The sequence below is a fragment of the Ailuropoda melanoleuca genome, unplaced genomic scaffold (genome assembly GCF_002007445.2).
Source record: "Ailuropoda melanoleuca isolate Jingjing unplaced genomic scaffold, ASM200744v2 unplaced-scaffold4728, whole genome shotgun sequence".
Taxonomy (NCBI): Eukaryota; Metazoa; Chordata; class Mammalia; order Carnivora; family Ursidae; genus Ailuropoda; species Ailuropoda melanoleuca.
In genome coordinates, this window is record NW_023219703.1 from 37,331 (window position 1) to 54,060 (window position 16,730).

Here is a 16,730-nt window from a genome sequence, read left to right on the forward strand (position 1 = left end):
AAACCTGATCATTTCAATATGGTTGTGGCTATTGGCTCATTTGTTCATCCAATAATTCATTGAGCCCCTACTGTGTGTTGGGTTATAACGCTGAGTTCATAAGTCTCCTTAGAAAGAAATGAAACTAGAAAGCTAATGACAGGGAAGATCAAGAATGTCATAATTGTGATAGAGCTGAATGCCACGTACCATGGGGACACAATGAAAGGGTCTTCCGTATCTTTTCATGGCCTGTAGCTCATTACTCTCAGCACTGATTTGTACTCGACTGTCTGTTTATTTAACCTAACCTACTGAAGGATGTCTTGGCTGCTTCCAATTGTACAGACAATTATGAATAAAGGTGCTGTTAAACATGTGTGTGCAGGTTTTTTTGTGGACATAAGTTTTAACTCCTTTGGGTAAATGCTAAGGAGCGAGACTGCTAAATTGTTTAGTTTTGTAAGAAACTGACAAGCTGTCTTCCTAATTGGCTGCACCATATTGCTTTCCCACCAGCAATAATTGAGAGTTCCTCTTACTCCTCATCCTCACCAGCATTAGTTGGTAACGGTGTCCCACATTTTGGCCATCCTAATAGGTGCATTGTAGTAATACCACCTTTGAGTCATTTCCTTATCCAAAATGTGCAGATTGGGGCACCTGGGTGGCTCAGTTGGTTAAATGACTGCCTTCAGCTCAGGTCATGATCCTGGAGTTCCAGGATCAAGTCCCGCATTGGGCTCCCTGTTCAGCAGGGAGTCTGCTTCTCCCTCTGACCCTCCCCCCTCTTGTGCTCTCTCTCTCATTCTCTCTCTCAAATAAATAAATAAAATCTTTAAAAAAAAAAAACTAAAATGTGCAGATTAATTAATTCAAGAAGGCTTATGGACTTGAAGCCAATTGGTACAAATCTCACAATTAAAATATGACAGGTTCAGAATCTATGCCACGTTTGACCTGACATAAAGATACTGAGTCCCATCCATCACCGTGAATGCTAAGATCAAAAAAGTGTGCTTTGGTCAACTTACAATGAATTCTACATACAACACTGTTCTTACCTAGAGTTTGATTACTCTAACTGCAAAGAGACATTTCCCACAGTTTCTGAGGAGTGAACAGTGGAATCAGAATTGTCAGAATGCTGTTTCCTTCATTCTTCAGGCCTAAGAATTCACATTTTACAAGTAGCTCCTTTACAGTTCAGAGAAAAATGTGAATGCCAGTTTTATGGATGGGAAGGAGTGACATAGCAGACACGTGCTCCCACATGATAAGGTAGCAAAGATGCAAGGCAGAGAATCATTTATGAAGAGACTGGACAGCTACTAAGGGAAGAAGACATAGAGGGAATGAGATTAAAAATGGCGGGTAAACTCAGCCGAGGTGAGCGGCAACAACTACATTTACCATGAGAATCGGCATTTCTGGGTACAGGATGGATCTGAGGGTCCAAGTTTTACACACACTGACAGCTACTGCTGGGACATAAAGGAATCCACAGAGCTTTGGTCAGAGATCTAGGGAATCTCAAGGACACATCCGTTTTTCCCTTGATTCATTTGTGAAGCCACATAGCAGAACCAGGAGAGAAACAGACTTTTTAAAACAATACTTTTAAAAGACAATATCATCTTCTTCCTCTACCATACTGTTTGAGAGGTTTATCACATTGTATTATTGGTAGTTTGTTCCTCTTTAGTAAGAATAGTATTGCACAGTANTGCACAGTACGGCTCTATCACATCTTGTATACTTATTCACTAGCTGATGGACCTTTGAATTGTGTCCACGTAAGGGCCAGAGTGAATGATGCTGCTGTGAACATTCATGGACCAGCCTTCATGTGGACACAGATTATCATTTCTCTTGGGTGGATACCTAAGAGCGGAATTGCTGAGTTATATGTTAAGTGTGTTATCATTTAAAGAAATTGCCAAAGTGTTTTCAAAAGTGGTGATGCTATGTTACATTCCCACCAGCAATGAATGAGAGCTCCCGTTTCCCCATAACCTCAACAATAGTTGGCATTTTCATTCCCTTTTTAAATTGATTTATTGTTTATTTATTTATGTATAAATGATGTTTTGGGCATTGTTACAATTAAGGTTTTTTTTTTCTTTCAAGTTTTTATTTTAATTCCAGTTAGCATACATGTAATATTAGTTTCGGGTGTAGGATTTATTTATTTTTCTGTTTATATATTTATTTTTGTTAGCATCATATTTTTATTTACATTCCCATTAGTTAACATACAGTGTAATGTTAGTTTCAGGTGTAGAATGTCACTGTAGAATGCAGAACACTGAAGTTCAATACCTGCTGTTTTGGTTAAGCTCAAGGGTGGTTACAATGAGATGGTAACAAATCATCTATTGATGTGATAAGGTATTTTGTGTTTTAACACAAGCTAGGGTTTTACCTCTAAGCATTGGTATAATTTTTTGGTAAATAGTATTTGTATTAATTTTATTTTTAATTATTCTCTAATTTCTGTTATGATTTATTTTCACTTACTTTTTATTAAAAATGTTTCTGAATTAGCATATATTTGAGATTGAAAATTACCCATTTATTATTGTTTCGTACCTTAACTGCATTGTCATTAGATGAGTTGCTCTGAGTGGCTCTGATAACTTGACACTTGTTGAGAATAAATTTGTTGCATGAAATAGGATGAATTATTTTAAATAACTCATATTCACTCAACAGCTGATGAGTGTAGTGTTTTTAAAATATCCATATTTAGCTGCCTATTATTTGTATCAAATCCTCTATATTCTTCTATCTCTATACACTTTCGGATTTGTGAATGTTTCAGTATTGCAAATTCTATCGATATTGAATGATTGTAAGAATTGATAATGGCTCTTGGTTAAATTCTGTTTTTTAAATACATATAATAACAAAATAGTATCAAGTATATATATATGTATATATATATATGTATATACATATGTATATATACATATATATATGTATATATATATAATCTCGGTGCTTCCAACACGACTGCATTTTGAGCAGCTGGCTCAGTTGGTTAAGTGTCTGCGTTCAGCTCAGGTCATGATCACAGGGTCCTGGGATCCAGCCTGGGCTGCCTGCTCTGCGGGGAGCCTGCTTCTGCCTCTCTCTCTGCCTGCCATTCACTTGTGCTCTTTTTCTCTGTCTTTCAAATAAATAAATAAAATTAAATTAAAAAAATAATATAAAACAATTACTGCATTTCAACTGCTCTTTTTCATGCTCTCGGTTTCAATTTTTTCATGCCTTAGGAGTTGGTGTATCTTTTGGAAAAAGCACATATGAATAGATCACGGACAGTCAACAAAAAACATGTTTCAAAATATCCAAAGCACCTCTACTCACAATATCCTTGCCTGAATGTCTAGCAACAAGAGAATGGATCAATTGTCCCATATCCATGCAGTGAGAAACCCCACATCCAAGAAAATAATCAGGAAATAGATAAAACATAAAGAATGAATCTCATGCACATCCTAATGAGAAAAACAACTCTGAAGAGTGTAATCTGCATGACTGATTTTCTACAGATTCAAACACTAGGTAAATTTCATCAGTTTTATAGATGAGGATAGTGATTACTTTCCGAAGGGGGTGACTTTAAGGAAGTAGGAAGAGGACTTCAGGTGTGCCGGTAATTTGTGACTTTTAATCTGTTTGCCGATTACATGATATTGCTCATTTTATTGATGTACCCTTCCTACGCATGAAGATGATCTCTCTTCTAGTAAAAAAGTTGGTCACTTTAAGCACATACCCTTTCAGTCTTTAGACTGACAAATGCTTTATGATGTTTCTTCAAAAGATGAATTCAAATCTTGCAACAGATTTGCTTCTTTAGTAGTAGCTGCTGAGAAGGTATTTTGTCCAATTTCTCTTTGCTATAAACACGCTGCTTAATGTTTTCTCCCTCACTATGTTTCCTGCTATCCATGCTTCTTTGCACAGTGCCCCCAGAATGCCTGTAGCTCCTGCATCGCATGGGTCTAATCTAAAACCCCTGCAGGGGCACTTGGGTGATTCGTCAGTTGAACCCCTGCCTCCAGCTCAGGTCATAATCCGTGGGTCCTGGGCTCAAGCCCAGTGTCTGGCTCCCTGTTCAACGGAGAGTCTGCTACTCCCCCACTCCCTCTGCCCCCCCTTCCTGTGTGTGCGCTCTCTCTCAAATAATAAATACAATCATAAATAAATGAATAAATAAAACTCTTTCAATATTGTAACTTTCCTCCTTCTCATAAAATTCCACTATCCAGTCCCTTCTCTTGTCATAATGGCTCTATTTCTTAGGAGATCTTTTTTTTTAAAATGCTGTGAAACATGACCAAAAGGTCTTACGTTAAAGTTGCAAGGTTTTAATGTATTATCTATTCTCACTAGAAAATCATTTTTAGAAGACTCCTCATTTAGTTACAAGATGACTTCATTTAGGTATCGTGCTGCAATGTATTTTGTGATTAATGATCACCGAAATTCGGTTTACATCAGGGCTCACCCTTGGTGTTGTACCTTCGGTGGGTTCTGACATGTATGATAACACTCTCCAAAACCCAGGGACATACAGAACAGATTCCTGACCCTAAAATTCTCTGTGCTCCACCTCTTCCTCCCTCCCCTCCCTAATCTTTGGCATCCAGGGACTGATCTTTTGCTGTTTCCATAGTTTTACCTTTTCCAGGATGTCATACATACATAGATGGCCCCCAAATTACAATGGTTTGACTTGTACTTTTCCAACTTTACAATGGTATAAAAGTGATGTACATACAGTGGAAACTGTATCTTGAATTTTGAATTTGGGTCTTTCCCAGGCTACTGATATGTAGCACAATCCTCTCTTGTGATCCTGGGCAGGGGCAGTGAGGTGCAGCTCCGAGTCAGCCAAGCAATCACGAGGGTCAATGATCAATACACTTAGGACCCTCTGTACCCATATAGCCATTCCGTTTTTTACATGCAATGCAGTATTTAATAAGTTACATGAGATATGCAATGCTTTCTTACAAAATAGGCCTTGTATTCGATGACTTTGCCCAATGGCAGGCCAAAAATTGTATGTGTTCTGAGCACAGTTATGGTAGGCTAGGCTAAGCTTTGACTTTTGGTAGACTGGGTGTATTTCATGCATTTTTTACTTAAGATATTTTCAACTTATAGGGAACGGGATGGCTCAGTCAGTTAGGCAGCTGCCTTTGGCTAAGGTCATGATCCCAGTGTCCTGGGATCAAGTTCCACATCCAATTGCAGGCTCAGCGGGAAGTCTGCTTTTCCTTCTCCCACTGCCCCGCCACAGTGCTCATGATCTTTCTCACTCCTTCTCTCTCTCTCTCATACACAGCCCTTGATCACAAATTAATAATAACATCTACAAAAAAATAAAAAATAAAACTCCTAAAAAAGTTATTCTCAACTTATAATGGGTTTATTAGGACATAGTTCCCTTGTAAGTCAAGAAAGACCTGTAGTTGAAAGCATACAAAAAGGAGCCCCTTCACATTGGCTTCTCACTCTGAAATACGCATTTATGTTTCCTAAATATATTTTCTAACCTTAATAGCTGTGCTGAATAATATTCCATTCCCCAGATGTACAATAGTTTATTTATTTATTCACCTACTATAGGGCATCTTGGTGGCTTCCAAGGTTCAGAAGGTTTGTAATTATGAATAAATCTGCCATAAATAACCATGTGCAACCAACATGCATTAGTGTTTTCATTTACTTTGTGGTTCAGTCACACCTTGTTTCTCTTTTGATAGTCTGTTCTCCCCCCCTTCCACCCCCAGTGTGTGTCGTTGCAGTAGGAAAAGTCTTTGGTTGTGGGTCCAAGGACTAATCATTTGGTGATCAATTTTAGGCAGGTAGGGGTGAACAACAGATTAATTTTAATATCTGGCTCTTTAACTTTATGGGAAAAGATACTAAACTCTGTCCAATAGGTGGGATGCCAGGAAGTGAGTTTCAGCTTTCCGAATTGTAGATTCTCACTCTGTCTTCACTATTTATTATGATTGACTTCAATGGGACACCAGGAGAGTTAACCCCCAGGAACCACTTTAAAACAGATTCTGCTTGGGCACCAGGGTGGCTAAGTCAGTTAAGAGACAGCCTTTGGCTCAGGTTGTGATGCCAGGGTCTTGGAATGGAGCCCTGCGTCAGGCTTCCTGCTCAACGGAGAGTCGGCTTATCCGTCTCAATGTATACTCTGGCATCCCTGCCCCCTGCTCCTTCTCATGCTCACTCATGTGCTCTCAATCTCTCTCTCAAGAAAATAAATTAAATATTAAAAAAAATAAAACAGATTCTACTCTAAATATTCATTTGCACAACCAATTCCTGTATGAACTAAGGGATATATATATATATATATATATATATATATATATATGAATGTTCTATCAGAAATTTAAATTAATTCTTTCAAATTTAGATTATTCCTTTTTTGTTTGTTTGTTTGTTTTTTAGGATTACAACTTCTGAACTACCAAAGAATGTCTGTCACTGTGTGGTCTGGCCTCTAAATGCAATATATTAACAAAACTAACATTAAAATATTTCCCTTTATAATTCACTAATAATATATCCTTGGTTTACTTGCTTTGGCTCAATTGTTTTTCATGACATTTCCCCTACCTATACCATCTTAATACTCCACAAAATTAACTTAGTTTGCAATTAATTTTGGTTTGCAAGAATCAGTACTTGCTCAATATTACTTTACACCTTAGTCCTATTGCTTCCATTCACTCCCCTCAGGACAGTGATGGTCCACAAAACCTCACCAGATAGTCCCTGCCTTTTTCATTCACATCTCTCCCTTTTGTTTCTCAGAGTTGCTTATCCCATAAACTTCTTTAAATTAACTGTGTGCTTCTTTGAAAATAGTGAGGGGCACCAAAACTTCCTAATTGCTTTTTTCATCTCTGAATTTCTCAGAGTATAGATTAGGGGATTGAACATTGGAGCCAGGATGGTGTAAAATAGAGCAAATATTTTGTCCTCAGGAAAAGTAGTAGGCGGTCTAAGGTAGATGAAGATTACAGGCCCAAAAAATAAGACAACCACAGTGATATGAAACCAACAGGTGGAGAGGGCTTTATGTCTTCCGTCATCTGAGAGATTTCTTAAAGTGAACAATATTATCCCATAAGAAACAAATAAGACAATAAAGGTCACTAAGGAAATCATACCTGAAAATGCAACCACAAGGACACCAGTGATGTAGGTATCAGTACAGGCCACGTTTAGCAAAGGAAAAATATCACAAAAGTAGTGATCAATTACATTAGGACCACAGAAGGGCAAACCAATTGTGGTAGAAAATAGAGGAAAGGCATGGACGGCCCCACCAGCCCCAGCAGCTAAGACTAGGAGATGGCACCTTTTCCTGTCCATGATAACCACATAGTGGAGAGGTTTGCAGATGGCAGCATAACGATCAAAGGCCATGGCAGTAAGAATGAAGATCTCAACGCCTCCAAAGAAGTGCATTGTAAAGACCTGCAACATGCAGTTACTGTAGGAGATGGTTTTTCTTTCCACCAGCAGGTCAGCAATGAACTTGGGTGTAACCGTAGAGGTGTAGCAGATGTCCATGGAGGACAAGTGGTGAGGAAGTAGTACATGGGTTGGTGATAAAGAGGACTGAGTCGGATGGAGACAAGGATCAGCAGGTTTCCTGCCAACAGGGCAACATAACTGAATGAGAAGAGCACAAAGCAAAATATTTGAATGTTCTGGTCATACGAAAGTCCTAGAAGTATGAATTCTGAGATGTTTCTCTGGCTTTTCATATATTGGGTTTTGGTGTATATTTCCATAAGGGCTTACATTCCTGAAAGAAGGAAGACATAATTCTAGGCGAATATTAACTGTATGAACAATATATACCAAATTTATTAAAATGTGTATTTTCATAAATAGTGTTAAGAATAAGTAGTCTTGATTTATTGAATTAAGGTGATTTTTCTTTATATGCTATCTTTTATAAAACTATCATGAAACATTTTATAATGGCAATAATGAGAATAATTACATATTTTACTCAAAATTACTAGTAATTATTTAAAGATTTAAATACTCTTTTGAAAATACATTTTATTACTACTAACTATATTTTAGATAAAGGACGGCTAATTATGTTATTTAGTCTAAAACAAGGAAAGACTTTTTTCTATATTTCCCAGTTCTTATAACTTACATATAAAATCAACTTTCCTTCTTTTAAAATTGTCTGAGAAAATTCCCTTAATTTTCTGGGAATGAATCCTGAAGAAACGCACATTTGTTTGAACTACTGAAGCATAATTTGTGTAGAGCATACAACATGTTCCTACCTGGTCAAATATTATAAATGGGTCATAGTAAACCAACGTAATTGCTCTTAAGATTAAAACACAAAGAATACTTGAAAACAATGCAGTAAAAGAGAGAATACCAATTAATGACTGAAATCTTGAAAAATATTCAGGAAACCCATTCATTTGTCACATTTATATTTCATAAGCTAAACACAATTTAAAAATATATGCTGTCATTGGTGTTTGTGATAGCAATTGATAAAGGATAAAGGATAAGATATTTTTTAATTATGCACTAGTCATGGCTTTGGCAGAAAATTTTAAATTTTAGATACAATCTAAAGATCAAATGCCAGCAAAAGTGGATGATAGTGAGGGTAACTCAAAGACACTCTTCCTGGTGAGTTAGAACTCAATGATATTTGCGGCAATAATGAATAAATGAAAGATTCAACAATTCACATCTTGTATCTAATGTATACCTTAAGACATCATTTAATCATGCAAAATGAGTATAGGATACCGAGAAAGCACTTCCCAGAGCTATTTTACCCACTAATGAGGAAATATCTGATTCTAGTGGGTTTGCAAAAACTAGCACACCTTCGACCTTAGTCCGGATCTCAAGTGACAGACATATCTGGGCCCCCAGATGTCTATTTAAAATACAAAATGCTTTTGTTACAATATCATTTAACAACCATCATCTGTAGAGACACAAATTTAATATCCATGATAATGATATTCCTCAAAAAGATTTTAGATGGCACATAGTTGACAGCTATGGCATTTTTTAATGGTCTGAACCATAAGACATCAATTCTATTTTATTTATTTATTTATTTATTTATTTATTTATTTATTTATTTAGATGCATTAGTCACCATACAGTACATCATTAGTTTTTGATGTAGTATTCCATGATCCATTGTTTGTGTATAACACCCAGTGCTCCATGCAATACGTCCCTCCTCATAAATGTAGAAACTTTCAATTTGTTCCTATTTTGCTATCTGGATCACTAACAAGGCTCCCTGTCCTCCTCACATAACAAAATAATATAATGATGTCACAGAGTGCTCAGCAGTTAACAGTTACTAAGGGGTCCTGAAAAGCCGTAGGACTGTGAGGGTCATTGACCTCTCTTCTACTTACTGCAACTGATACTAATCTTTGTTTATGAGACAGAAACAATGTTAATTTTTCAGATATACATAATTACTAAAATAAATTGATTTATAGGCAACTTTTATCTAAGCAGAGTGTGAGCAATAGAAATGTAAAAATCACTGCACCAATTCAAATCCGATTCTAAACAGAAGACGCATATCAAGAAATCTAAGTAATTTCTCAGGATTGAAAAGCAATACACTGTAAATGTTACAAGACAGAAATCCTGTTTCTTCCTCAGTCTAGGGCTGGTCTTTCATGGGAGAGATCTGAGGGGGATGTCATGAAGGACAGTATGAAAAATCTGTTTTGATTCCTCCTCTGAGAAGAAAATAATATTCAAGATGATGGGTTATAAGATACCCTGTCTTTTTGAGTATTTATATAAATAAAGAGGTACAGAATATTTAATATACACATGTAATCTAGAATTCATTGATTACAAAACATTTGAAATAATTTGCTTTCAGTTTTACAAAAATGCAAATCCCTCATCAGGATTCCTGCTTATTTTCTAGGCCATCATTGGAATCTCATCTCCAATAGCCCAAAACCCCAGCCTGTATTCGGAGGAAACGTTCTCTATGATCAGTGCTGTTGGTAAAAGGGAAGAGGGCAAAGTCAGTTGAGGAGATTTACTCTCATCAAACAATACAGTGATACCGAGGACCCTTCCCATGGAAAAACTGAAGTCACAACGGGGAAATAAAGAACTTCAGGCAACCAGTGGACAAGTGGTTGAAACAGTAGCAACACAGAAAGGGGGAGAAACCTGAGGCATCTCAAATCACCTGACCCGTGTGATCCTTGAGCAAATGCATTCATCTCTTTAGGCCCCTCTTTCTCCTTTCACAACTAAGATATCATTACAAAATTCAGACTTTTAATGAGGAATACACGAGGTAACATGAAATAGCCAGTGACATGTGTGGTTCAAAACTCATTTTTCTATTATAGTCTTTCCTCTCTGAGTGATTCATTTAGGACCACAGATTGTCATGTGCACACACACAATCAATGGGAAAATAAAAGAAACAAAAAGGAACATTCATAACATGGATTTAGCAAGTATGATCACGGAAACTCCATCATCAACAAACTGTTACTGAAACTCTATTAATGTCATTATCAATTGGTTATCTTAGCTTGTTTCTTAACACTGATCAATGGCCTACTAATTTCTTCTCTACAAAAGTTACTCAAATGATTACTTATCTTTTGTTATTATTGAATAAAATTATTTGTACCTTTTAGATAATGCTGTTCATAAAGGAATAGAAGCTCTTACATGTATATAATAATTTGTACCACAATTTCAAATTTTTAGTGTAACAAATTCTTAGTGTATCAGAAAGTAAAAACTCAGTGTAAGAGAATGTAGGATGCTATACACTTACCTCAGTTGGCTCAGAGTAAATTAGTCTATTTTAGGATGGAAGACGTTTTGAAATATAAGAAAGTCTTGGCTATTGTACATATTCAAGAATGCACTGGTCTGTTTCTTAATAGGAATGTGGAGGAACGCCTGTACTTAAGATTGGGGAAACAATGAAGTTCATTGCCAATCTGAAGATGGTTTATCTATCTCTACTGTTTGGCTCTTCCAAAATGGGAATTTGCCTTATAAATAAGGTGCCATTAAAACTAAAGTATGCTAAAACATTTTTATAGTAATTAAATTGTCATATGCTACAAGAGAAGTTTTATGCTTTAGAATGAAACTACACAGAATAGATATAAAGAACACACACTTAGCCCAGCACACCTGTGGTGGGACGCTTCCCAAACCAAGGTGACAAGGGTAACTCACTAACCATAAGATCTGAGTGGCCGTCTGGTTAGTTTCAGGGCTGCATCAGGAAGCATTCCCTCCTCAGATACTCACTCTGCCAGTTTGTCTCTAGTAGCAAAACCTGGAATCAAATGCAGAGAATTAGAAACCTGGAATTCAAATACATCCAGATGAATTCTTTGCAAATATTTTGAAAATTTCAACAAGGCTTAAACCCTCTACAATTTACAGGAGAAGTTGCCTTCCAATATTATTGAAACCCAGTGATGCAAGTAGTGGATCTGTTTCCTTCAGGAATGTAGGCTGGGAATTGCCAAAGCTGGTTTAGCTGCTTAATGATAGCTCTGAAGAAAAATAAGCAAAATGGGATTTTATATTCCTGCAAAGGCTAACATGAGTATTTAGGTCCTAGGAAACATCCCTTTATTTTATGCCTGCGCCTAAAAACAATTTGGTTCAGTGGAAGAGATTACAAACTTAAGTGGCAATGTGAGAATTAATAGGTCTTTGAAATCTTTATGCAATTATATTCCCAAAGGCATTTCTAGACAGGGCTTGGCCCAAGTGTTGCAAAGTCATCGTCACATTAATGTGCTTGGTGCACTTGGGTATAAGCTTTCCACATTAGCCTATCTGGAAAAAAAAATGACCCCATTTCCCTGAAGGCCCTGAAAGGCTATAGCTGACTGCCCTGTGCTCTTCCAGCTTTCTGAAGAATAGGAGGGAAATTGTAGCCTATAATAGTATCAGGTAACATTTAGGAAATCAGAAATGAAGCAGCAAAAGGAGCACCAAAGATGGCCACTTACATTTTTGTTTTTGTTGTTGTTGTTGTTGTTTGAAATTATCATGACCTTTGCTGTGCAGGGTAGGTAGATAAATAAAAGCAATGATTTGTGATATTATAATTTGTATGATGTTAGCATTGATGGATGAGCTGATGGAACAGGGAAGAAAAAAAACCGAAAAGAATAAGCAACCCTTCTCCATAAATTGGGAGGGAGGAAAAGCAAAAATGATATGGAAAACTCAGAAGAGGGAAGCAAAGTACAGCCAAGCCTTTAACGTGTTTCCCATCCGGTTCTGACTCTGCTCACTGACTAGTCACAGGACATTTAGACTAAGTCTCACCTGCATGCACTGAAGCCAGGCAGTCTGTCTCTACCGTACGCCAATCCATGCATGTAATGTTTTCTCATGCAAGTACTGTCCGGAAATCAAATTTTATGATATTTATTCTGTTTCACATCAATCTCCTTAGCCAAAGATTAACGAAAATGTGCTGAAAGATTGTTGAGCGGATTAAGTTCATCATATTACTTAATGGTCATAATACTGCATATTTTGACCCACATATTATTAGCTTTATTATGTAGATAAAACATACTAGAGGTTGAATAACGAGCTCAAATACGCAGTAAGCAATTGAAGCAAGAAAATGTGTTATTCTAGTTTAGTGCTTCCTTTTGGAACTAGTAAGCATTAGTAAATGCTTACTAACCCTGAGGAACTGAAGAATTCTAGCCCTTCACCTTAAAGGCCATTATAACCCAGGGATTTAGAGCTTGTCTACATGAGCGTTACACCCAGTGTTGAGCAAGCTGTGCCCAAGAGCTGGCATGTACCCATCTACAGGAGGAGACAGCGGGTCTTGTCTCTCACCTTCCCCTTGTACACACTCTTGGACAACGCTTAGAGAAAGACACAAGTTACATTCACATCCTCAACTGTTTAATTCATCCCTCTTTATATAGTAGTTCTACTGCATAGTTGTAATTTTGGTGAAGTGCAAAACATCATTTTTTATGGACACTTTATTTAGATATATTTATTCATTTTAAGGGGGGGGGAGGGAGAGACAGAGCGAGAAGGAGGACATTGTGGAGGGGCAGAGAGGGAGAGAAAGTCTCAAACAGACTACACACTGAGCGCTGAGCCGAGCTAGGAGCTTTAACTCAGGACCGGGGATCACCAGCTGACCTGAAGCCAGCAGCTGGAGGCTAAACCATCTACACCCCCTGGGGACCTCTATTTGGAGACTTCCATTCAGTTCAGAAATATTTTTTTTTTCATTCAGTTCACATTCAGAAAATTTTTCTTGTAATCCAAGACCATGAAGATCTTCTCCTATGTTTTACATTATTTTTTTCTTTAACTTTTACATTTCCCATGTAGCTCTAACATCCATTTTAAGTAAATGTGTACTGGTGTGAGGTATAGATAAAAGGTTTTTGGCCTTTTTTGTTTTGTTTGTTTTGTGTGGTAGATATAGATGCCCAATATTCCCACTATCATTTGTCACAAAAACTACTTTTTCACCACTGAATTGTCTGCAGACTTCTGCTGAGATTAGTTGACCGTGTATGTGCATGTCTACTACTGGGCTCTCTAGGTTGCTTTGTTGATCTTCTGGGATAGCTTTACGAAAATATCACATCATTTTGAACATGGCAGTTTTGTAACATTGCTTGAAATCAAATAGTGTAAGTTCTCCAACTTCATTCTATTTTAAAGTTGTGGGACCTAATTTAGGGCCCTCATATTTCTGCATAAGTTTTAAATCAGTTTGGAAGAGTTTTGAATATGTTCCTGTAATTTTGTTTAAGAAGGCTTGAATCTGGAAGTGCCTTTGGGGAAAACTCATCTCTTCATAATGATGAGACATCTGTCCATGAACACAGTATTTTTTCTATTTATTAAGTTGTTTATATTCCCTTAACAAATATTTTACTCTCAGAGTAGATGTGTTCCTTATATTTAGCTACATTTATTCTTAATTATTTTATAACTGTAAGACATTACAAATGGGATTTTTAAAATCCAATTTCTATTTGTTAGTTACTACTACAAACTATGCAATTGAATTATATATATATATTGATGTTATATCTTGAAATTATGCTAAATTCACATTACAAAGTAGAACTAAAATTGTGTGTACTCACAGTGAAATGATTGCCTATGTAAAAGTTGTGTGTGTGTGTATACTCTTGTAGTGTTGTTATATACACGTGCCTCCAAAGTAGTAATAAAGCAATTATTATTGTGGTATAAAAAAGAGATTACTAGGGGTGCCTGGGTGGCTCTGTCATTAAGTGTCTCCCTTTGGCTCAGGGTGTGATCCCAGGGTCCTGGGATCGAGCCCCGCATTGGGCTCCTTGCTGCAATGGGAGCCTGCTTCTTCCTCTCCCACTCCCTCTGCTTATGTTCCCTCTCTCACTGGCTGTCTCTCTCTCTCTCTCTGTCAAATAAATAAATAAAATCTTTAAAAAAAGAGAGAGAGCTTACTAGTTCAGTGTTGCTAAGTAGAGCAATATAGGGCATTTGTAAGAATTTGAGGGAAAATCATGAGCTAGTATAATCTGAAATAATCTTTGCTCTGCCCTTAATTAGTATCTTGATTTTGGCAGAATCTTTAAACTCTCTGTGTTTCTATTACATAATGTATAAAATAGATATAAGAATAATAGCGGGAATTATCTTACAGGTTTGTGGTGGGGATTAAATCAGCAAACACACAGAGTCACTAAATATTCAATTTTAGTAAATATTCTTCTTATTATTATTACCATCAACCTGAGTCTCTGACACTGCTTCCTCATCTCAAAATGGATGCAAGTATACCAACCACACAGCATGTCGTCAGTATTCAATGGGGTCCTATGTACAGAGCACTTGCTAGTATGCCATGAATATAGCAATCAGTTATTGAAGTGTACACACACACACATATATATATTTATATACATTAGAATACTATTTCTATGGACCCTACAGAATGTATGAGCCATAAGAGAATATTTTGAACAACTCTATGCTAAATTTAAACAGACTGACTATGCCAGTTGTTGGTGATGTTGTGGGGAAATGAGAACTCTCATACATTGCTGGTGGGAATGTAACATAGCCCACCACTTTTGTTTTTTTTTTTTAATAATATTTTTTATTAGGTTATGTTAGTCACCATACAACATATCCTTAGTTTTTGATGTGAAGTTCCATGATTCATTACTTGCATATAATACCCAGTGCAACATGCAATACATGCCCTCCTTAATACCCATTGCTGGCCTATCCCAATCCCCCACCCCCCTTCCATCTGAAGCCCTCAGGTTGTTTCCCAGAGTCCACAGTCTCTCATGGTTAATTCCCCCTTCTCTTTACTCCCCCCCATTCTTCCCTTCCTTCTCCTTCTGATCTCCCTGCTATTTCTTATGTTCCATAAATGAGTGAAACCATATGATAATTGTCTTTCTTGCTTGACTTATTTCACTCAGCATAATCTCCTCCAGTCCCATCCATGTTGCTGCAAATGATGGGTAATTGTTCTTTCTGATGGCTGAGTAATATTCCATTGTATATATGGACCACATCTTCTTAATCCAGTCATCTGTTGAAGGGCATCTCAGCTCCTTCCACAACTTAGCTATTGTGGACAATGCTTCTAGGAACATTGGGGTGTATATGGCCCTTCTCTTCACTACATCTGTATCTTTGGGGTAAATACCAAGTAGTGCAATTGCTGGATCTTAGGGTAGCTCTATTTTTAACTGTTTAAGGGACCTCCACACTGTTTTCCAAAGTGACTGTACCAACTTGCATTCCCACCAACAGTGTAAAAGGGATCCCCTTTCTCCACATCCTCTCCAACATTTGTGGTTTCTTGCTTGTCAATTTTTGCCCTTCTAACTGGTGTAGNCATCCTCTCCAACATTTGTGGTTTCTTGCCTTGTCAATTTTTGCCCTTCTAACTGGTGTAAGGTGGTATCTCAATGTGGTGTTGATTTGAATTTCCCTGATGGCTAATGATTTTGAACATTTTTTCATGTGTCTGTTAGCCACTTGTATGCCTTCATTGGAAAAGTGTCTGTTCATAACTTATGCCCATTTTTTGATTTGATTATTTGTTTCTCGTGATTGAGTTTGAGAAGTTCTTTGTAGATCTTGGATACCAGTCTTTTATCTGTAGTGTCATTTGCAAATATCTTCTCCCATTCCGCAGGCTGCCTCTTAGTTTTTTTTACTATTTCCTTGGCTGTGCAGAAGCTTTTTATCTTGATGAATTCCCACAAGTTCATTTTTTCTTTTGTTTCTCTTGCCTTTGGAGATGTGTCATGAAAAAAGTTGCTGTGGCCGATGTCAAAGAGGTTACAGCCTATGTTCTCCTCTAGGATTTTGATGGATTCCTGTCTCACATCGAGGTCATTCATCCATTTCATTATTTTGCATATATACTTTGGCAGTTCTTAAAATGCTAATATACACTTAACATGTAACTCAACAATTCCACTCTTAGGTATCCACCCAAGAGAAATGATAATCTGTGTCCACACGAAGGCTTGTCCATGAATGTTCACAGCAGCATCATTCACTCTGGCCCTTACGTGGACACAACACAAAGGTCCATCAGCTAGGGAATAAGTATACAAGATGTGGTAGAGCCGTACTGTGCAATACTATTCTTT

General features: G+C 37.1%; 1 protein-coding gene across 1 annotated transcript; it reads right to left on the bottom strand.

Moving 5' to 3' along the window:
- Positions 1–6,840: 6,840 nt before the first annotated feature.
- Positions 6,841–7,796, bottom strand: LOC117799330 (olfactory receptor 4P4-like). The gene is given in 2 exon segments (XM_034651801.1): positions 6,841–7,613; positions 7,616–7,796. Coding segments are annotated over 2 exon segments (954 nt in total).
- Positions 7,797–16,730: the final 8,934 nt, after the last annotated feature.